We start from the raw sequence: 22,277 nt of genomic DNA, 5'->3' as shown, positions 1-22,277 counted from the left end.
GATACTATTGGTGACAGTATGGATGGTGTTTTGACACGTTGACCAGGAGGATAGATACTATGATGCTCATAAATAAGGAGCAGGAGTTTAGAGAGTTAGAATAGTTTCAAAAAGCACAAATAAATGTCACGCAAATGTATTTCCTGATTCACATATAAATGTCACGAGATTCACAAATGTAAACGCTGTATTAGATTAACGAACGTGCATTTACCCACCGCTGGAATGTGACAACACTGCGTTACATCTGCGAAGTGTTTAGTTATGTGGGCCACTTAACTATAGTAGACATCTGCATACAACCAAAGTCCTTCCAACTGATTACACAAAGAGGAGTCCATGTTTCAATGGCGTCTGGTAGCTGCCCATCAAGTAGGAATATAACGTGTGTATCTTGTTAAACCCCTTGTCGTATGTAATTAAACATGCTTCACGTACGAATATTTCAAAGAATGGCCGATCATCCGACCTGCCATCTCACGCAGGTTGCTTTCTCGAAATAGAGCAGCTGCAGAGGGCATTCTAAACCGTAGAGTAACCATTGGACTAACCCAGCAAAATATGTTGCCATTTTAACCCAGCCGCTGGGTAAATAAGACCAACTCAATGCTGGGTCAACTTAGTCCATCCAAATGGGTTAACATTGCTATTTTAACCGGATAATTTGGACCAACAATGCTGGGTTAATCGAATCCAAGCAGATGGGTTTATTTCACCCAGTAACTTCAAACCACACAATACGTTCGTCTGTACAAACTAAATATTTCAGTAAGTTTTTCAAAGTCACACCTTCTCCTATCAGTTCAATGTATATGCTCATGTCTGTAAATAAATGTAACAGCGTTTTGATTTTTGAATGGCGTGACATTTATATGTGAATCAGGAAATACATTTGTGAATCGTGTGACATTAATTTGTGAATCACAAAATACATTTGTGAATCGCATGCCATTTATTTGGGAATTTTGAAACTATTCTAACTCCATATTAAACTATTTTTCAATATTTGAATAATAAAGAGATAATTACGTGTGCACAACTGGGTATGTGGGTGGATGATAGACTGGTGGCCCACTGCTATCCAAACAACTGTTACTGCAGGGTTTAGGGCCATTTGTGAGTCATGAACATAGTCAAACCCAGATCTCTACCAGATTTTCAGGTTCACCATAGCCTGATTCCAGATATCTAGATTCTGTATTTCAGTGTTGATTGTGTGGTGGACAACTTCCATAAGAATGATTCAGGGTTGGGGGAATCTCAGGGAGCATTGTTTCTGAATTACAGTGATAAGGATAGGACCAGCTCATAGCTTACCCATGAAATTGGACTCATGAGATTTAGCCTTGGTGTGCCAGGAAGCAGGCCCACTGGTAAATGACATTAAACAAATCCAGAGGGGAAAAGAGTCATAACATCCATTCCCTTGAGATAGACCCATGGCATTCTGTTCAGTTTTAATCAACCTTGTCCACACTACGTCTGGCAACATGGAGCCAGTTGTGGTATTTGCAACCCTCTTAAACTTTAGTAATTCTTTGTAGCCAGATTTCAAATTAAAGTATTTTCTCTCTGTGATCAGTACTTTGTATTGGAAAACGTCAAACTTCATCCAAAGATCAGGCAATTTAATCTCATGAAACCACCAACCATGACAGACTGCGAATTTTGTTCAATATACACACATATTTGTGTGTGTGTGTGTGTGTGTGTGTGTGTGTGTGTGTGTACGTGTATTAGCAATGTCTTTGGAACAAAAAACATAGGCTAGCATACAACATGCAACTCAAAAAGCCTTTACGATTGTAAACGCCTCTATGGCAACTCAACGCACATTACTGCACAAGTCAGTAAGATAAGCTTAAACTAATTATCTGGGAGTTCACCTAACCTTCAAGCTAATTGGTCAGGGTGTTAAAGTGGAAGAGGGTAAGAAATACACGCAAAGTGGGAGTTCCTTTTCGTTCCATTACAGCACGGTATTTACGTGAGTGAGACGTCAACAAAACAAACCATGCCTCTCGCTCCATAAATGGTCTTCCGCTTAGCGTATCAAGTGTCTTTCCGCATGTGTAGACTGTACCTAGCCGCTCCCAACTCCAACAATTAGTACACTTAAGTCGATGTGTAGTCAGCACGCTTAGCTAACTGTCGAAGTATTGTCAGGAATCTGATTGTCATCATCAAAACAGGTAAATTGTGTTTATCATATGAACATTTACTAAGAATATGGTCTTAACCGTTTACGTTAAGTTTATTCATTCAATGTGAAATGATGACAGCGCGCCATATGGACTAGATGGGTCAGATACGCTTTTCCTTATTCTTGTCAAACTAAGATACAATATTTTGAAAGTATGTATGTGTTTGAGTAACATTTAAGAAGTTGAAATCCTGGTGTAGATTAAAATCGTGATGATGAACTCACTACGAAACTGATGCAATCGGTCCGCATGGTGTGATGTGTAACATCGGCTAATCTCAACATTTCTGATGCAACTTGTGCGCGTGTTGCCTGCTAAGACTGTGCTCCGCTGATTCTTTGACAAATCACGTAACGTTGAGTTGTTAACTATATCAGTTTCATGCAATAATCGCATTTGAGCATTTATTTTATACATATAAGCGGGAATTTCAATCAGCCTAACATGGATGAAAACTGGAGAATACATCATGTTGCCCGCCTTTCACGTGCTTTGTCTTGCCGAGCAAATATGTTACTTTGATTTAGGGAGATGAATGAATGCTGGTAGGTGGCTAAATGCCACGACGCTCACATAAGAGTTCATATTGCAATGACTCGTTCCCTCGACATATTCACAATTGAAGTATGTTGATGGGTTTGCATAGATTTCCCCTAGCTGGCTAGCTATAGCTACATATGCTACCCACTGAGAGTGATGCAACTATGTTATAAAGCCAGGGATTTAGCAGGCGAATGTGACTTCTCCCAGACGTCAGTAGTTAGCTGAGTAGCTAGCCACGCTGACTGGAGGGAGAGTGCCAAATAACCAATATTCACCCAGTAGATGAATACAGGTTAGTGTGCACGTCATTTTACTCGAATAATACAATGCTCTCCAATGTAATAAGCATGAATGATGTAAGTGCTGTTTGTATTACCATTGATAACTAAGCTAAGCGCAAAAATAAGCACTTTGCGATTGAGAGGCTTGAACATGCAACCCACTTCATAACACAGCGCTATGATGGGCAGAAGTAACTGATACTCTTGAGTCTGAACAGTTTTGGAAGCCTTCGGCTTCAGGTCTTACTTCAAGAAGTCACAGTTTGCTGTTGAGTCTCAATATATTTTGCAGTCTCTGAAGTCATTGATGACAGCCTCCAGTGTGACTCATCACACATCAAACCAAGAAAAAAGTGCGTACGATCGAATTCAGTCAATGGTTTACGCTTTTTCTGAATGCTGTATTTGATTCCCATTCCAAATCTCATTGATTTTTTTTAACACATAAGAATGTATTGCTCTGCCTGTTATGGCCCAAGTCACCAAACTGGGAATCTTAAGGTTGATATGGATGCAAAAGCTATTTTCATCCAGAAAATGTCCACTTCATGCCAAAGGTCTGATGAACAGAATTCCAACATACTGGCTTCTGCCAACTGAAAAAAAGCCAGTTATGGTGGCCATAGCAACTCACCGCTATTCTCTAACGTTTGAGAACTGAGCATTCTGCTCTGTTGTCTTGACTCGTACTCTGCAGCTCTGCTTTGCCAGTTTTACATCTGTCTGCCCAATTAATGGAGAAAAGAGGTTCTGTTTCTGAGATTACTGTTCCCTATTAACTCTCATGACTGTGGGTCTTCTCGAGTTTGAAATGACCATACTTGTTTTTTTTCTCCATTTTAAACCACTGCATTTCTGTTGAACATTCCAAGGGCTCATCAAGCCACCAACAGAATGAAGAAAAATTGAAAGGTGCTATTTTCGTACCAAAAAGTAAATATGAAGTTGTATTTTAAATCATTGTGCAAACCAAGTGCATTGAATGATTTTGGTCTACATTCAGTACAGACCACATTATCCTCTTACTGCTTTAAGGAGGCCAACCCAACTTCCTTCTGCCACATGCAGCTTTGCTTTAGCATACCATGTCAGCTGAGTAGATTGATACTTTAGTCTGTAGAGAACAATAACAATGATTGTGGACTGAAATTGAAACGGGCTTGTATCAAGGTGATTGGTGATTTTGAAAAATTGCAGTCATCACAGTTGGCCTGGCCTCGGTTAAATATATATTTGCGTGTCAGGGATTCCTGTATCAGCCGAATTTTGCTTATCCAAACCTTTCTCTGCGGGTATGTGCATTTTTGGTCCTTGGCCTTGTGAGATTTGGAGGTTTGGATTTGTGCCAACAAAATGGCCTTTAGCCATTTGGCACTGCTGCCTGAGTACTGCTGCAACACGGTTATCTATTCATTATTTTACTGGCCCTTTATCGTGTAAACCACTAAAGGACACACATTTCTGAGAGAATGTTGGATTACAAACTTACTCAGAGTCCTGTGCATCACAGTGTTACTGGATCGATTCTTGTGAGAAGTCATGGTTGCGTGCTCTTGTAGTGTGGGTGGTGTCTGGCTGTTCAGACTGTGCCTGATGAAACTTGCATGACTGCTCAAGTTTCTCCATATGGAGGAAGCTGTCTACGGGTTGTTAAATGCCACATCAAGTAACTTTTCTCTTTTGGCTGGTTTAGCCCACACTGTTTTCTGTTTTACCCTGTTACCCAGATGAACCTGTTCTTTGTATCCTGTAAGTAGCTCATCGGTTGCAAGGTTGCCTGCTTTGTATTGAGAAATGGATCATTTATCCTCTTTATTAAACTTTAATAAGTTTAAGTCCTATTGTCAAGTGGCCTTCATCTGTGTGTTCTGTTACTTCTCTCTTACGTTTATTGAATTACATCTCCTCAAATGAACTAATTATAAAACAACGAATACACGTTACACATTTTGTACAATATGCCATGATTTAGTTTTTTTCTGTGCAAAAATGTAGTCTTGAAAAATGTGAAAATTCATGTCTTTAGATAATATCCTTTTGCATTTTTCTATCATAAATGTACCTGGCACAATCGTGTTTGATTACATTGGGTCATGCTTGGGCCAAAGATGGAACGCAATCTCTGTTTACTTTGTCAATTACATTTGCTTTGAAACATGAGTGATATATCGAAGGTTAAAGCTGGCGATGGAATCCTCTTCAAACCAAACTTTTTCAAGTAACAGTCAAATTCAATTTTATTTATATAGCGCCATAACAATACAATTGTCTCAAGGCGCTTTACAGAGCCTGGACCCCCTTAGTGCAAGCACAATGGCAGCAGGGGCTCCCTGTTAGTCAGGAAGAAACCTTAAGCAGAACCACGGCACATAAGGGGGGACCCATCTGCTTGAGGTCGGCCGGGTAGAGATAGGAATAGGGGGATGGGGGAGGGTTGTGTGGCAGAAGGGGAAGGGGAACAGCAAGTGTTGGAGAGGTGGGGAGAGTTCACATCTGACTTCTCTACATATGTTCTAACCCTTGTTGTTTTTATTTTCCAGAGTCGACCATTTTAATTTCTCGCACCGAAATCGTTCGTTGCACTCCTCACCATGAAGCAATTGGCCTCCTTTGGAAGAAAATTGATCCGTCGGCGGGTGATGGACTCGAACCAGGACGAGACCCGCTTTTCTCGCTGCTTGTCCACACTAGACCTCATAGCCCTGGGTGTAGGATCCACGTTGGGAGCTGGTGTGTATGTGCTGGCTGGGGAGGTAGCCAGAGAGAAGGCCGGTCCTGCCATTGTCCTCTGCTTTCTGATTGCTGCTCTCTCCTCCGTTCTGGCTGGTCTGTGCTATGCTGAGTTCGGTGCTCGTGTACCCAAGACTGGCTCTGCCTACCTCTACAGTTATGTGACCGTTGGAGAGATATGGGCCTTCATCACTGGTTGGAACCTTATCCTGTCCTATGTGATAGGTGAGTTTGGCTATAAAAACAGCTTAAGCTGTGAATGTTTTTCATTTTAAAACAAATATTTCCTATGTATAAGACCATGTAACTTAAAAAAAAAAAAATGTCTATATCATGTTTAGTGCCTGCTTTTTAAATTGGGGTGATTCAGAGACTGCTCAAATGAGGGATCACTTTAGTAACTAGAGTGAAGCTCGAGTGATATTTAAGGAACATGAAGCGATTACACTTGACACCTTAGTATTTGAGTATCTCCAGTAAACACTTTAAACACAACCCACAGATATAAATGACAACCACTCATGTTTCACTAACCGTGCACTCCTCATCCTCTTGCAGGGACCGCAAGTGTGGCTCGCGCTTGGAGCTCCACTTTCGATAATTTGGTGGAGCAGAAGATCTCTACTTTTTTCAAGGCGTCAATGTCGATGAACGTGCCTGCGCTGGCGAAGTACCCAGATTTGTTTGCCCTCATCCTAGTCTTGTTACTCTCTGGTGAGGCCCACTTGTTGTTGCTCCTGTGAGCCATCAACAGAATCCAATTATACAACTGTGGCTTAGTTTCAGGCTTTATTAGTATTAAATGTCTGATTCTGGTTCCCGCCGACCCTTGTTCTATGATGCTGTGCTTTTTATGGTGTGTAAAGTAAGCCAAAGCATGGAACAACTGGTGATCATGCAACACAGAATGTTTTTGCACCTCTTTCTGCAGCGAGGATAATGAGCTACTTGTCATTTTCTCACTTTCCCTCTGCAACAGGCCTCCTGGCATTTGGTGTAAATGAGTCAGCTCTGGTCAACAAAATTTTCACTGGCGTCAACCTGGTGGTGCTGGGCTTCGTCATCATCTCTGGCTTGGCGAAGGGGGACACAAAGAACTGGAACCTGACTCAGGAGGACTACTTGGAGTACAAGAACCAAACCATGACAGAGTGAGCGCTTATGTTTGCCAGCGATGCCTGTCTCTAGCGTTGCAGGAGAATGTGTGTCATTAGTGGATCATTTGGTTGATGATTGGAGGAAACGCTTGTTTCCATGCCAGACCACGTTCTTCTGGTCTGTGTAACTGTAATTGCACTGTGAATTCACAGAACCTTTTTCAACTGAGCTTAGTAGTAATGTAGTATTAGTAAATGGTTGATAATGGAAGTAGGTATTGGTAGTTACAACACTTAATATCTTTCAGTGTCTCATCTTGCCATTTCCTTGCATATTAGAAATTAAACTTCATATTTTGCTGTTTTATTCCAGGACTGAAATTGAAAAGGGGTTCGGTTCGGGAGGTTTTGCTCCTTTTGGCTTCAAAGGAATTCTTTCTGGAGCTGCAACCTGCTTTTATGCCTTTGTGGGTTTTGACTGCATAGCTACCACAAGTAGGTCACCACCAGGTTTTCAAGGGGAAGAGAAATATGTGTCGCGACGTGATTGTGTGTTGAAACTAATCCCAATGTTTTTTCTGTCCCATTCAGGCGAGGAGGCTAAAAATCCCATGCGTTCCATTCCCATCGGAATCGTGGCCTCTCTCCTAATCTGTTTCGTTGCCTACTTTGGCGTGTCTGCTGCCCTTACCCTTATGATGCCCTATTATATGCTTGACACCTCCAGTCCTTTGCCTGAGGCCTTCAAACATGTGCATTGGGACCCTGCACGCTACATTGTAGCGGTGGGATCTCTCTGTGCGCTCTCCACAAGGTGAAGGCATAGCATTTGTTTCCATCTCTTAACACACAGTACAAGTCTCCCCATTACACACTGTCCTAGACGAGGTCAAGTCATAATATTCGGAATGTGACTAATGTTGAAGAAGTTGTAACTCAATGGCTTTGGTGTTCCTCTGTGTAGTTTGCTGGGCTCCATGTTTCCTATGCCGCGTGTGATCTACGCCATGGCGGAGGATGGGCTGCTGTTCCGCTTCCTCTCTCGCATGCACAAGAAGACCAAGACACCTGTGATTGCCACCATAGCGTCTGGGATTGTGGCAGGTAAACTCACACATGTGCCGACAATCAGGCAGCCCGGTGTGGAACCTTTTAATCACTTGAACCAGAGCAGGGTGAGCGCTTGTGTTTGCCACCGATGCCTGTCTCCAGCGTTGCAGTAGAATGTGTGTCATTAGTGGATCATTTGGTTGATGATTGGAGAAAACGCTTGTTTCCAAGCCAGGCCACGTTCTTCTGGTCTGTGTAACTGTAATTGCACTGTGAATTGCACCCTCTCTACCTTTTAAGGAGCTCTTGAAGACCCAACTCTTCAGAAAGCACCTCCTTTCCTAACTTGCACTTCCTCTACCTCTCCTTATCTTTCCTCTAATGCTATATCCTCTAACTAGTACGGAATTTGCACATACACTAGTTACATTCTTGTACTTTTTTTGTTTCTTATTCTAAAGAAAGTAGTATTTATTGTTGCAGTAGGTCTCTTTTGCTCGTAGCTTGATTGTTCTCTCCTTTGTACGTCGCTTTGGATAAAAGAGTCTGCTAAATAAATAAATAAATGTAAATGTAGAATGTTGTCCTAACAAAGTTGAATCAACAAACAATCAATGTTTTTTTCCCCATAGCTCTGATGGCCTTTCTCTTTGACTTGGCCGCCCTGGTGGACCTGATGTCAATCGGAACTTTGCTTGCTTACACGTTGGTGGCTGTGTGTGTTCTCATCCTCCGGTGAGTGCAAAATTAAACATGAGCGGAAGACTGCTGCTGTGGTTGAAAGGGGAAAGGGGAAAGCTTTTATGCATTGTTTTATGTGGACATATGCTTTTCCCATTGTTATGCGTTTCCGTGACTATGTTTTGACTGCATGTGCTTTGATGTGTGTGTGTGTGCTCATTTTGGGACTGTTGTGACTGCAGCTATCAGCCGGGGAGTCTCACTGCGGACACCAATGACCCGAAAATGATGGAGCTGCAGAGTCTGGAGACGTCTGATATGGCGGACGGGGATGGTGGGGATGAGTGCAAACCTCTGAAGAATCGATTCAGCATGAAGCTCTTGATCTTCCCTAGCTGTGAACAGCCCACCAACACCTCCGGCCTGATCGTCTACGTCACCACCGCAGCAGTCTGTACGTTGGTCATGGCCCTGTTAACCTTACCTAATGCCTAAGAACCTGTTCCAATGAGAATGTCTAGTGCAGTAATTTCAGCATAACAATTCCTAGATACTCATGGTCTCTCTCTCTCTCTCTCTCTCTCTCTCTCTCTCTCTCTCTCACGGTGCAGCTACTTTGTACACACTGATGTGCATAGTGTTGGCTCTGAAGGGAGATGAGGTTATCGAGGGTGAGCTGATGTACTTGATTCCACTACTGGTGTTGACCATCCTCTCTGTCATCTGTGTGGTGATCATCTGGAGGCAGCCCCAGAGCAACGAATCGCTCAACTTCAAGGTCAGAGCTTGTGTCCATTTCATTTATTTTAACTCCAGTCATTTCATTACTGTCTGACACCATTCACTACGGGTTCTCTTACCACCTGATCAACTTGTTGTTCGCATACTCTGCTGTGATGCATTACTTTGAATGGACTTTCCGATTAATCTGTTTTCCCCTGTTAACCCTAGGTACCCCTTCTCCCCATTTTACCACTGGTCAGTATTTTTGTCAATGTCTACCTCATGATGCAGCTGGATGGACCTACCTGGGCTCGTTTTGCAGTGTGGATGGCAATTGGTAAGTAGAGCTACTCCTCACTTTTCCCCACATAACCATTCTGTAAGGATATATTGAAGACTATATGAGGAGTGAATGAAATGGTATAATCCTTAACCTCTCGCATGCTCTCTTACAGGTTTCTTGATTTATTTTGGCTATGGAATGCGGAACAGTTCAGAGGGCGCAAATAACGCAAATAACGCGAAGAAGAACCCAATTCTCTCAAATAAATATGAGAGCGATGCAGAGGCCATGACTCCTTAGGCAGGAGTTTTGGTAGAGTTGAATAAAACGTACACATCACGTTTTGCTGTGTGAAGGAGGTGATTGTGTAGGTTCACACTATTACCAGTTCTCTTTAATTTGATACATACATACTTGTAATGTAATGCCTTTTTATCTTTGTTTATATTTGTCAATTTGTCTGACAGTCGTTGTAAAAATCAAAAGGCCCAATCAAAATGTTTTTTTTATTTTTTTTCCTTTACCATTTTTATGAATTATTTTGAAGATATCAATTCTGTTCCATGGAGGTCAGTTACCTTGGTTTACAGTTTCTACATCAGATATTGGGAGCAAATACAACTCGCTGATGTTAGAGACGGTACAAATGATCGTACAGATGGGAGTCTATCTGTATCTGAGACTTCTTGTGCATAGCATGGGTTCTCTGAAGATGTGACAAAAGATATGTATCTGGTATCAAAAGTTACCTGATAATGGTTTGTAATTGGCCACAGTTTTGTTGCTTTCAGCCTCCTTAAGCAGTTGTGGAACCCATTAGGTCCCATGCATATCCCACATATGATGCCACTAAATTGTTAGGGGAGTGACAGGGTGTGTTTTCCCATCTTTACTGTTTGGCATTGTATTATTATTTATTTTATTTCACTTTTTTTTTGGTTTGCTGTTATCTATGATTAGTCACTGATTAATCAGGGATTAATTGCATTGATGAGCAATGCCTTGGCGATTTGTTGTAATAGCCGTTATCTAGCAACACTGCTTTTCCAGGACTGCTTTCCCCATAGGCATATTTACATGCTGCCTTTTTTTTTTATCGACTTCGTCATGAATGGCAATCTTTATTTTGTATCTGGATTGTGCTAAATGAGAGGGGAGGGCGCACACCCAGTATTCTCTGCACAAAAAGAGGCTTGAACACAGGCTGATTTCACAGACATGGACTGAATCTCATTTTATAATCTGATCCACAATCCCTGTTTGTGAAACCAACCTAACAAGTTAAACACTTGACTTTCCTGACCACAGATGGGTCATAATTTCTCTTAGAGAGGACTATATTTATTTTTGGCAAGATTTCAGAACAATCATCAATTTATTACTATTATTTGAATATTTATATAGATACATGCATGTATATTTTTGTTAAATACATTGATATTTATGTATGGTAAAATCTGGTTATTAAGAATGAATTTTTGAAGAATGCTTGTCCTTTCAAATTGCCCCTTGATCGGTTTTAAATTGTTAATTTGCTATGTGAATTTAAAATTCATGCTGCTGCTCCGTTGACAAGTATTTTTTTATACTATGATTTATGTCTAATCAAAAATAGTTGATCTATGTTATGGTTGTATATATGTCTGTGTTTGTACAGGAGAACGACATACATTTAAACAGTATAACACTGCAGGTTTCTGGGTATTCATGAACTTTAATGTATATATATATTTTTTTCCTTTTTTTAAACTAATTGTTACTTCTTATGTTGGGCATTTTTTTTTTTTTTTTTTTTCTGACCTAATGAAATACGAAAGCTTTAGCTTTGTCAGCATTTGTCAAAATAACTTTTAAACTTTTTAGTTTTTTTGGTAATCATCTTGAAGCCCAATATATAACCACAAGCCTTGTCACACTGTGCCTGTTTCTTATTGGTTTACAGCTCATACCTGGTAGGGTTTACTTTGAACAATGTTTGTTACAACAAGGTTGACCACAGGTTTATTTCAACTCTTGGTGAACTTTGGTATGGTTTTGTGTATGGAATTGTCTGTTACCATTGTGTTTCTAATTACTAATCTTTGTTAAAAAAGAAATTGGAAATTAGACTATGCTCTGGACACAAATACATGGAGATATTGTAACTAACTGTAACCGACTTCTTGGCTTTCATTACGGTAGTCCAATTAAGTTTTGGATGTTATTAAGGACCACAGTATTATGGCATTACATTTTTAAACCCTTACAATTAAGTTCTGACTTGTAAACTGATTTAATGTATTACATTTGTCTCAGTTTATGTATAAGCGGTTGTCAGTGAACTGGTTGATTGTACAGTAAATGTTTACACTCTGTTTTAATTTTAATTTTTTTTTTACCTGGGTAATCTGATGTGGTCATTTTGTGTTGAACACAATGACATTATGAAGGTCTTCTACCCACTTCACAAGTGTTACCCTGGTACAGCTCAAGTATATGTAGGCCTATATAACACCTGTTAGCCCTCTAACATTTAGCTTTGTTTTCTGTTACATTTGGAAACACTAACAATATTAAGCTTACTGTTGCATTTGGGTACAAATCCGTTAACTCTGTAATTTGTAAATATGTGTAAAATGTAGAAAATAAGTTGTATATAGATGGACGTTTTTTTCTTTAGTAAAGGTGTTTTCACAAATTCTGTCCGGCTTGAGTCTCTATTTTCTGGTATTGTGTGTTTTCAACAATTGATGGTAAAAGTAGAGTTGTCACACTGCCCTAGCTGACAATAGTAGGCACATTTGAGCCTTGTGTTTCGAATAAAATATAATTTGCACATGTTTGTGCACCAAATATATATATAATCTCAAGAAAACGCTGTCATATTTTCCCTCCCTCTGACAAAATGGGGGCCTGATGGAAAAACTTCAACTCCCGAAGCCCTTACAACCGCGTTTCCTGTGTGCATTGCCAGCTGATTTCCGGTGTCTTTAAATTCGCTGCCATCAATCCGATATTTTTTTTAGTGGAAAAGATTAACCCAAACGATGGGTAGAAACCCAGTTTTACGATAGCGTGTATTCGTACTAGTTACATTGTTATGATAATGTGACATTGTTTATATAAGTGGGGACAAGGCGCCGATTGCATTAGCTGGTCGTGTTTGTATATCTCTGTTTCGGTTCCTCTTTTTGTGCCGCAGTCTCAGCGAAACTAATGTTAGCTGGCTAGCTTACTGCTCCCAGCTATTTTTTTCTGTCCGTCTTCTTTGGAGGTTGACCTTATCGCGCATCCGATACTTACTAATGTTACAGAATGTGTTTTTGCACTGTGCCCTTCTTCAAAATGGATTAGCATAGTGTTGCGGCACGATTCACTGATGGTTAACATTAGCTGTTTGGTTAGCTACCAGCAGAACAGGCACTGTGCGAGCTTAACATAGCTAAAGTTAGCAACCCCTTCAGCTTTTGCTAGCTTGCTAATCAGCACCAGAGCGTGAATTTTGCTGTCAGGTAAGCGTGCTTTTACGGGTGGTTGTGGATTACTGACACCTTATAGGTTTTCATTGACATTGTTATGTTTACTCTTGGTTAAAATAGCTAGCCTGCTCTCTAACGTTAAATGCATCCAAACAGCCGTTGAACTTCTGTCAACAATTTCAACCAAATAGCTAACAAGCAGTAACGTTAGTTATCTGGCTTAAAATTGAGAGTGTTGTACTCATTAATCGTACACCGTTTTAGATAATAAACATTCGAATGAACGCTTTATGTCGAGGGATAATTCAGTTAACACCTTAACTAACGGGCGTACTGCCGGATATTGTTTATGTGTGTTAGTCACTGGCCTTAAAATCACATTCGTCAGCTGTTGCACTTCAGTGTCAGTACAGGATCAAGAGTTGTACGCGTTTGTCTGAAGTACTGGCTAGTGTGTTGAGGTAGTAGTCTTGAATTGGTGCCAGGCAGTGGGTAGCAGAAAAGGGTTGGGGGGTAAGAAGCACTGAAGCGCACACAGGCTCTTTGTGCCAAGGGTTTGCCCCCCTTCACCACCGACGCATCACCACATCCTGTCTGCTTTCCACCTCTGCTCACAGCCATGACAACTCAAAGAGACCCCGACACGGTGAGTGCAGCTCTGAGATTTTAACCAATGTAAATATTACTAATCCCATGTGTTTGACACGGATACGCTAGATAACGTTGCATGTTGTCCTCCTATGGTCCCACTCAGAATGGAGGTTAGGGGCGTGTGTGTGTGTGTGTGTGTGTGTGTGTGTGTGTGTGTGTGTGTGTGTGTGAGTGAATATATGTTGAACGGGAGGAGGGTCCATGTGTACATATACAGGCCATGCCTCTTGTTTAGAAATAAGCATCACCCATAGATAATACTTTATTTTGTAACAATGCATGGTTCTTTCAGAAGCAGAGGCAACAAATGACAGGAAAGGTCATAAAGCTGATAGTCAATAGACACGTCAGTTAGAATGTCCTCTGAGAATGCTGCCCACTGTCAGTGGGATACATCCAAGGAATGTTATTTAGTTTTGTACAGTACAATTTCAATTTTAGTGTTGAGTGGTTTGTAAAGTTTCTGAATAATGTGATATTCACCTAAAATGATGCATTTGTTAAAATAGGTAGGGCCCTTTATATCAGTAGTTCAGTTGGAGCTGAAAGTCTGTGAATTGTATTTATCGCTATCTGCTCATTTTGAAAATGTAATTATTTGTTTTTGATGAGCTTAGCATGCATTTGGCTCTGAATTTAAGAAGTTAAGAGGATAGTCAAATGGGGAGGGGTTGTTATTGTCCTGTTGCTAGGGGCAACATGGCAGATTTAGTTGTTGTGGGTTTGTTTATCAGTGTGTGGGTTGGGAGTGGGAAACAAAGGGTGATGACCGTAATGATGTCAGATCCACATCGCTCCACACTGGTTCAAACACAAGCCCTGGAGTGTTGTAGGGTGGGGTGGGGTGGGGTGGGGAAAGGTCTGGGCACGCATGTCTCCTCAACTCTGTGCATGAACGGCTTAGTGTTTGTAAACAGGCTGTTGCCCTGATGTCACAGTTCATGCTGCAGCCTCTTTGTTCTCCGTCCTTTGTGAGAGCCTGTCTCAGAACATCTCAGACGTGTGTCTGAAATGAGCACCCGTCTTTCTTCCAGCCAGTTGTCCCACCCAAACAACTCCTTTCTCCTCTGTTCCAGAGTCAAAAGCTATATTTATTTAACCTCTGTTAGCGGTGTTAAGAGGTTGTGAATGTAGGCCACATCATGGAGGGTGAGGGGTTCATGCCAAGATGTGTGGGGTGTTTGGTGTCAGAGAATGTCAGGAGTAGTGTCACTTTGAATCTTATGAGCAGGCTGGCTGTGCAGGGGAGTCCCTTTCCCTTTCACCGGGGGTGGGGGGGGGGGGGGGGGGGGGGGTCATGACCTGAGCTGCCAGACCCAGCTGGGCGCAGGGCAAGCCTGTACTCCCTGCTGGTCAGGCATGCGTCTGGCTCCACCAAGAGGAAGTGAATCACAAGGATGAGAGAGAGGGAGTGTGTTCGTGCATAGACATATATAGATGTTTGTGTGTGTGTGTGTGTGTGTGTTTGTGTGTGTCTTGATGTGGGAAGGTAATATAGCCTAGTGGTATCTTTGAGCATATTCTTCCTCAGTTATTTCTCCACATTGTCGTGTAAATCTCAAATGCAAAGATAGCGTAAACCAAAAAAAATTGCCTACTCAATCAAATGGAACTTGCTGCATGTTTCTCATGAATGAAGATAATTGTTTAGGATAATAACAAACCAGTTGTGCAGTTGTGTCTCTGGTTTTATATTATTGCTGAATTAATTCACTAATTTCCTTTTTCATACTGCATGTGTTTGGCTTTGGGTATAATCCTTAGCCAGTAGCAGCTGCCAACCTTTTTAGTTTTTGCTCCACTCTTTCCGTCTGATTTTAAAGACTTGTATTTATTCTCAGCCAGATGCCAGTCATGCCCTGGTTTTACATGACTTCATTCTTAAACCTCATTAGAAGTAGAGACATGTAGGCCTTGATCATTTTTATGAGGGGGGGGGGGAGAAACTATGTGGCACATCGATGCCTATGGCCAAAAGGGTGAGCACTGTGTTTCTACTGTGAAAGTAAACATTTAGGAGCTGGTAACTACCTGGCATGAAGTATACAGACCTGTGCAGATGATCTGTATGTCTGCATTGCAGAGAGGGTCAGTAGTTCTTGAGCACCTCTCATTCTGCCATCTTGTGACCGTGCAGCAACCCGTGACCTAATGATAGAGCAAGTAACACTGGCTTTACAAGCTTTTGCATTTAATTAACTTTCTGAACGATTACCACACCCTGACTACAGACAGGAGGGAGGATCCTCTCAAGCCATGTCTTTTGATCAGTGGTAACCCCTCTGATGAAGCCCCCCCCCCTCTCTCTCAGAGAAGCCCCCCTGCTTGGGGTATGCACAGGCCATGCAAATTTAATAACGTGCTCCAGAACTGTCTGGGACACCTGTGGTTATCGCATTAGGCCAACGGCTCACTTTTGAGTTTGACAGATGTCGGCCACCACTCTTCTCTCCCCCCTCCGACAAGATGGGCCCTTTTGACCGGAACCCTTCCATGAATTAGGAAAGCCCAGTTACAGATCCATGAATGGTGTAAAAAAAAAAAAAACATCCAATTAGCAAGGCATGCGCAGTCATTAGGCATCATGCAAGGAAAGGGGAAGACTGTGTGTGTGTTTTGGTTCTTTTTCTTCTCTCGTCTTTGCCTGAAGCCAGTGGCACACCACTGATGTGAGCGTCTGAGACCATGGTGTTTGTGATGTCCCGCACCATTGCCACTAGTCAGACCCCAGTTGGTGGCTTTTCAGCCGATTGAGCATGTTGAATCGGTAGCGGAGCCTGTCGGTGAGAGAGAGATCACTCTGATTGGCTGTTCGGCAATCCTTTTTTGAATCGGAGGTTTCATTTATCTCCAGCTCTCGACACAGGTTCAAGACAGCCCCTTGAGCCTGTCGCTGTAGTAAGCCTATCCATGATTGCACCCATTTAGTGCAGTTTCTCCTTTCTTTTTCCACAACCAAAAGACCAAGGGCTGACTGCCAATGCCACTTCCAACTTCTTATCAGTCATATTCTCGATTAGAAGTAGCCAAATTACGAAACTGTCTGTGGTGAGCGAGAGTGGTGCGAAAATGGTAAGCAAATGCTGCTGTGTTTATGGTTTGGTATGGAGTTATTTCCTCACACAAAGGTGCAGAATGTATGTGCTATTTGGCCGTTGGCTGTAGTCTTTGCGGTGTGTTCAAGTGCAAGTTTTTGGCCCAGACACAGGCAATGTGAGACGACTAGTGCTTAACTTGCACTTACAGCAGTTACATTCCTGCACTTCTTATTTTTCTTTTCTATTTAGTTTTTCTGTTTCTTATGTAAAGTAGTATTTATTGTTACACTAGGTCTCTATTGCTCGTAGCTTGACTGTTCTCTCCCTTGTACGTCGCTATGGACAAAAGCGTCTGCTAAATGACTAAATGTAAATGACACAACAGACCGCCTTCGTCACCACTAGTTGATGTCGGTTTGGTGTCTCTGGCTTAAGGCGGCCTCAAGGCCTCAAGGATTTTTTGGGGGGATTTTTGGTGGGGACCTTCTCATGGATAGAATTCCGCCTGATGAATTTACTCTGGTGTCTGCAGGTGAACCTCCGGCTCATACTGGTCAGTGGAAAAACACAGGACTTCACCTTCTCCCCCAACGACTCGGCCACCGACATCGCCGGCCATGTCTTTGAGAACTGGCCTGCAGGTGAGTGTTGCTTGTGCTCACGATAGAGTAGTGCTGTCATTGCCTGTCACATGACGATGCAATGTATGTTACTAATGCTTGACCACCCACTTCTTCTTTTTCAGTAGCTGTCAGTGCTGCTGATGTACTGACATAAACTTGATGTGCTTTGAAATCTGTAAGCACGCCTATGTTTCTGTATGGACTGTGCATGTGGCTGTATTGGCATATTGTATGAGTCTAGCCACAGCCCGGTTTGAAGAAGCCAAAAGTAATTGGGTAAAGATGCCAAATATTGATTGCACTGGCTTGAAAATTAGAAAATATACAACTCTTGTGTGTTTATACATGCAAATTCTAATCTGGCAGATTGTAAGTACCAGAAGCTGGTGATGTATACATTCACAGGACATTTAGCGACATGACTTGGAAGCACAGATGGCCCACAGAATGAATGAGTCATAACAACAACAGTTACAGTGATGAGTTTCATCTCTCGCACAGTGTAGCTAGCGATTCTATTAAACCCCTACGTACTTATTCTAAATACCTGTGAAACTGAAAGTCGAAAATCAAAGATTTTCATTACACAAACAAATCAAATTGTGACATTTCATGGCATAAACATTTCATATGCACTACTGTCATGTCAGAGTTCCTCTGTCCCTCTGTAAGTATGATGAGTTTGTTACCCACCTCTAAAAGCTCTCTCTCTCCCTAACCCACCAAAACCTCCAGCCTGATTGTCTACAGCACCACTCCAGCAGTCTGTACGTTGGTCATGACCCTGTTAACCTTACCTAATGCCTAAAAACGTGCTCCAATGGTGAAGTCAGTTCAGTTGCTTTCAGCATAGCAATTCCTAGATACTCATGGTCTCTCTCTCTCTCTCTCTCTCTCTCTCTCTCTCTCTCTCTCTCTCTCTCTCTCTCTCTCTCTCTCTCTCTCTCCTTCCCTCTTCAGGTTGGGAGGAGGAACAGGTGAGCAGCCCTGGCATCCTGCGCCTCATCTTCCAGGGTCGCTTCCTGCACGGGAACGTCACACTTGGAGGTGAGCACCCGTCTAACCGCCATCGCTGCCCACTCAACACACACTCGCACCGATCACTCAAACGCAGTGTCACAACCGGACTCCACCATACATGCTCCTGAGCACGTTGTGAATTCACCCTCCCGCACATACGTTCATGACTTATAGGCAGCGGTGCCTTTTAAAGACAGAGGCAAGGCAGAACGGCGGTTTGAGTTATAATCCTGAGTGTTTTTGAGAAATGGCTCACGCCTTGGGCAGTGAGGTCAAGCTAATACTGTTATTTTTGGTTGCCTCAGAAATATAATTGACGAATTTGATGCCAGCTGTGCGTAGTAGTGAAAATATCCACAACTATCCAAGTGTTGTGACCAATAAAAATGTTCCCTCTTTCTGTTGGACAGCTCTGAAGTTGCCCCCTGGCAGGATAACTGTCATGCACTTGGTTGCCAGAGAGACCCTACCAGAGCCCAACTCCCATGGTAAGCCGCCAGCAACTCCTCCAGGCAACCGCCTCAGCTCTCCCCTCCAGAAGGGTTCAAATCCATCCATCTTTCTCTCCCTCACTTTTCTCTCAACAGCAGCTTGGATGTATCGCTGGCTGCCAGACATTGATTAGTTCCAACTTCTCGAGCGCAAGAACAGCCAGTTCACTGAGTTCTCCCTCTTTGTTGTTCTTTTCTTCAAGTGTTAGTGAATAGTTGGAGTGCTCTGGCTTTATCGGCATGGATACCAAGAGACTTTCATTGAAATATTCCAAGACCCTGTTTACGTGGAGACGCTTCAAGTAATGTCAAGATGTGTTAGTCTTGTGTTCAAGAATCTTGAGGCCAGTAGTCAGAACTAACGGGGCTAGCATTATTTGAGAAATGTATTTTGCGTTTGAATAAGACTTAAGTCTCTGCACAACATTTTGATACCAATACAGAACAGCATTCTTCTTGTTGGTGCTGTAACTCATAAGATGCCCCAAAAGGACACACACTCCTGTTCAGCTTTAGTCACGTGGCCATTGTTAAATGCAAGGTCCTAAAACAATCATTGAAAGCCCACTCACCTCATAAATGGTGTCGTATGGCCCATATTAGTTTTGTAATAATGTCCGGGGCGACAGTGGTACAGTGGTAGAGAAGTCGTTTAGTAATCAGAAGGTTGCTAGTTCGATTCCCTGTCGAAGCGTCCTTGAGCAAGACACTGAACCCCTAATTGCTCCTGATGTGTAGTGTGCCATCAGTGTAAATGTAAAATGTAAAATGTGTATACATTGTAAGTCGCACATATGTAAGTCGCTTTGGATAAAAGCGTCTGCTAAATGACTAAATGTAAATGTAAATGTAATGAGCCCTATCAGGTTTAGTTCGAAAATGAGATTGCAAAACGAGGCTGAGAATTGGGGCCAAGTTCTCATTGAGGCAGAGTTTGATTTGACTGAGCCCTGTGTGTGCACTTGGAAATGGATGGGTGCTGCTGAGGTATTTCTCAGCTTTAGCTTCTAGCTCCGTGAGAAACTTCACTACTCTGGATGTTTAAATTAAATGGGAGACTATGGCATGCCCCATGATTTAAAAAAAAAAAAATGTTAATAATCAACTGTCTGCAGTAAACCGTTAGTCGCCTCCCTTTGGAATTATAGTGATGAGACAAAACGGAGAGGGGGGGAATTAATGGGGGGTCTGTAACACAAAAGATGGCGGATCTGTCACTGGAATTCCTGCCCTGTATTTCTAAAGAGCCAATCAGAGTGTCGGAAAAAGGCATAACTAACGTTTCGCATCACCTGAACTTTCTGTTTCTTTGCAGCAGTAAGCAAATCAATCTGAAAAAATAAAGTCTTTTTAGTGTGACTATTGAAACGCTGTTTATGCCGTTGGTCAGAATGAAACGGTAATTGCAGCTATGTACTTTTTAGGTCTGTTTGAGCATTCTGTGTGGAAACATGAGTCTCTCCCCCATTCATTTAGATACGCGCCTGATCTTGTTTGCACACATTAGCTGCTCCGAGTGGGGAGGCTTGCCTGTAAGGACTTCATATGTGCTCAAAATTGTAGGTAGACTAGCAGCTTTGCCCTATCAGCTGTTAAGCAATGAGATCACTGGTGCACCTCACTCTCTCCTCCTATCTGGGGCTCCCAGCTGAATGTGTGGTCGCCCCAAGATTAAGCCACCGCAGGGGACGAGGCGTGTTGCAGCCCAAAAGTAGAATGCACACCTTGCGTGTCTTCAACAAATATGTTCTCTTTTCTCAATGAATGTTTAAACAGTTAAGGGTTAAGCTCGCGTGTACATTTTCAGTGTGAACCCTTATGGAATGCTTGTAATCATTTTTTTTTTCTGGCCCATGACTGATATGTGGCATTTCTCCACTTCCTCCTCAGGCCAGAGGAACCGCGAGAAGACTCCAGAGAGCAGCTGCTGCCTATTGTTGTGAAAAGAAAAGAAGAACATAAAGAAATGATCGAAGTAAAGACGGGGCCCAACTATAACCACATCCTTAATCCCTTCCCTATCCATTTCAGTCCTCGCCCCCCCACTTAGGTCTGTCTGTCTGTCTGTCTGTCTGTCTGTCCACCCATTGTGTGTCTTTGAGGTGATCTTTGCCTGAGAACTTTCAGCTGAATGGACTGGATCCTCGCCTAGTTCTTACACACTTTTTTTTCTTTTTCTTTTCTTTCCTTTTTGTGCCAAGTGTTAATATCAGAAATGTTGTGTTGTTGCCAAAATTCGCATCGGATTTTACTCAAAACTGTTTGAGGAGGAAGAAAAAAAATGTACAGAATGCTGCCAACTTGAGGCCCCTCCATGAGGTGACGGGAGAGGAGAGGAGAGGAGAGGAGACGGCCGAGCAGGAACAGCTCTGCATCCAAAGGAAGTCGACTCTGCTCCCGATGTTCCCAGCTCAAGGACAAGAATGCCTCCCTCCTCCCTCATGGAGAAGCCTCTTTCTTCTTCTTCTGTGATGGCCCACGGACTGGGGCTCTGCAGATCACGCTTCTGACTGTCAAAGGAAGCGTGTGTTTGCATGTGCGTGCGTGCGTGTGTGTGTGTGTGTGTGTGTGTGTGTGTGTGGTCTGTAGTGAGAGACCTTGGACTGTACTTGTCTCGGGGCTCTGTGGGGAATTTATTCTGTGTGTTTATAATGGTCTTAATCTCACAACATAACCTCCCCCCCCCCCACACCCAGTCTGATGTTCTAGACTCGCCTGTTAGGAAGTGCCATGTGTCACAGCACCCTTTCCCTCCAAATATGAATCTGCCTGTAGGTGTAACTTAGTACCTTCTGAAGGGCACTTGTTTGCAGTGGAAATGATCGATTGACTGATATGTTATGAGTGGGATTTTTTTTTTCTGGATTTGGACCAAGTGCAGAAGAGAAGTGCCGAGGGTCTTGCTTCGAATAAATAAACTAAGAGATGGCGTTGGTGCATATGACCGTGTCAACACCGATGCATGGCCTGGTCTTATAAGTGTTTTATCACTTTGGTGTGTGTGTGTGTGTGTGTGTGTGGTTGTGTTTGTATGCAATTTCTGGCCTTGAACCCCAGGATTTCCTTTCGTGAAGTGCAGTGAAGATGTGTGGTTGCATGAATCAACTGCCGGGATGCAAAAAAAAAAAAAAAAAGAAACGAGTCCTCGCTCGTCCCAGTCTTGATAATGCGCTGCCATTTTGTCTGATATTTGCCGCCGCCTCGTGCGCGCAGACGAGACGTCTGTCTGGCGGGCAGAGGCCCCTTGGGGCAGTCGCAGTCTCATGAGGAGTCAGAGGAGTCAGGGATGCATTAGGAGACGCTGGGTTGACTAGGAGGAGGCCTGAGGGGGTTGGGGGTGTGTGATCAGGCTTTGTGTACCCACTGTCCTGTCCCCCCCCCCCCTCTTTTTTTTTTTGTTTTTG

General features: G+C 42.7%; 2 protein-coding genes across 3 annotated transcripts; both read left to right on the top strand.

Annotated features, from left to right (window-relative positions):
• The first annotated feature begins 2,044 nt into the window (after positions 1 to 2,044).
• On the top strand, positions 2,045 to 12,272 carry slc7a3b (solute carrier family 7 member 3b). 2 transcript variants are annotated; one of them, XM_012841054.3, is made up of 12 exons: positions 2,045 to 2,192; positions 5,569 to 5,983; positions 6,317 to 6,472; positions 6,738 to 6,909; positions 7,229 to 7,350; positions 7,447 to 7,669; positions 7,820 to 7,959; positions 8,538 to 8,640; positions 8,829 to 9,040; positions 9,198 to 9,364; positions 9,538 to 9,646; positions 9,765 to 12,272. In XM_012841054.3, the coding sequence occupies exons 2-12, from the start codon at positions 5,620 to 5,622 to the stop codon at positions 9,890 to 9,892; spliced, it is 1,896 nt and encodes a 631-aa protein (XP_012696508.1). In that variant the 5' UTR covers positions 2,045 to 2,192; positions 5,569 to 5,619; the 3' UTR covers positions 9,893 to 12,272. The 2 variants fall into 2 exon arrangements, with proteins under 2 accessions (XP_012696508.1, XP_031442797.1); XM_031586937.2 differs by lacking the exon at positions 2,045 to 2,192 and adding an exon at positions 3,092 to 3,381.
• A 264-nt stretch (positions 12,273 to 12,536) lies between these two features.
• Positions 12,537 to 21,812, top strand: ubl3b (ubiquitin-like 3b). Its single transcript, XM_031586938.2, has 5 exons — positions 12,537 to 13,696; positions 17,272 to 17,380; positions 18,323 to 18,409; positions 18,793 to 18,870; positions 20,764 to 21,812. The coding sequence occupies exons 1-5, from the start codon at positions 13,670 to 13,672 to the stop codon at positions 20,814 to 20,816; spliced, it is 354 nt and encodes a 117-aa protein (XP_031442798.1). The 5' UTR covers positions 12,537 to 13,669; the 3' UTR covers positions 20,817 to 21,812.
• Positions 21,813 to 22,277: the final 465 nt, after the last annotated feature.

Source organism: Clupea harengus, chromosome 20 (assembly GCF_900700415.2).
Source record: "Clupea harengus chromosome 20, Ch_v2.0.2, whole genome shotgun sequence".
NCBI classification, from domain to species: domain Eukaryota; kingdom Metazoa; phylum Chordata; class Actinopteri; order Clupeiformes; family Clupeidae; genus Clupea; species Clupea harengus.
The sequence above is the reverse complement of the archived record's forward strand: the minus strand, read 5'-3'. Positions and strand labels throughout refer to the sequence as shown.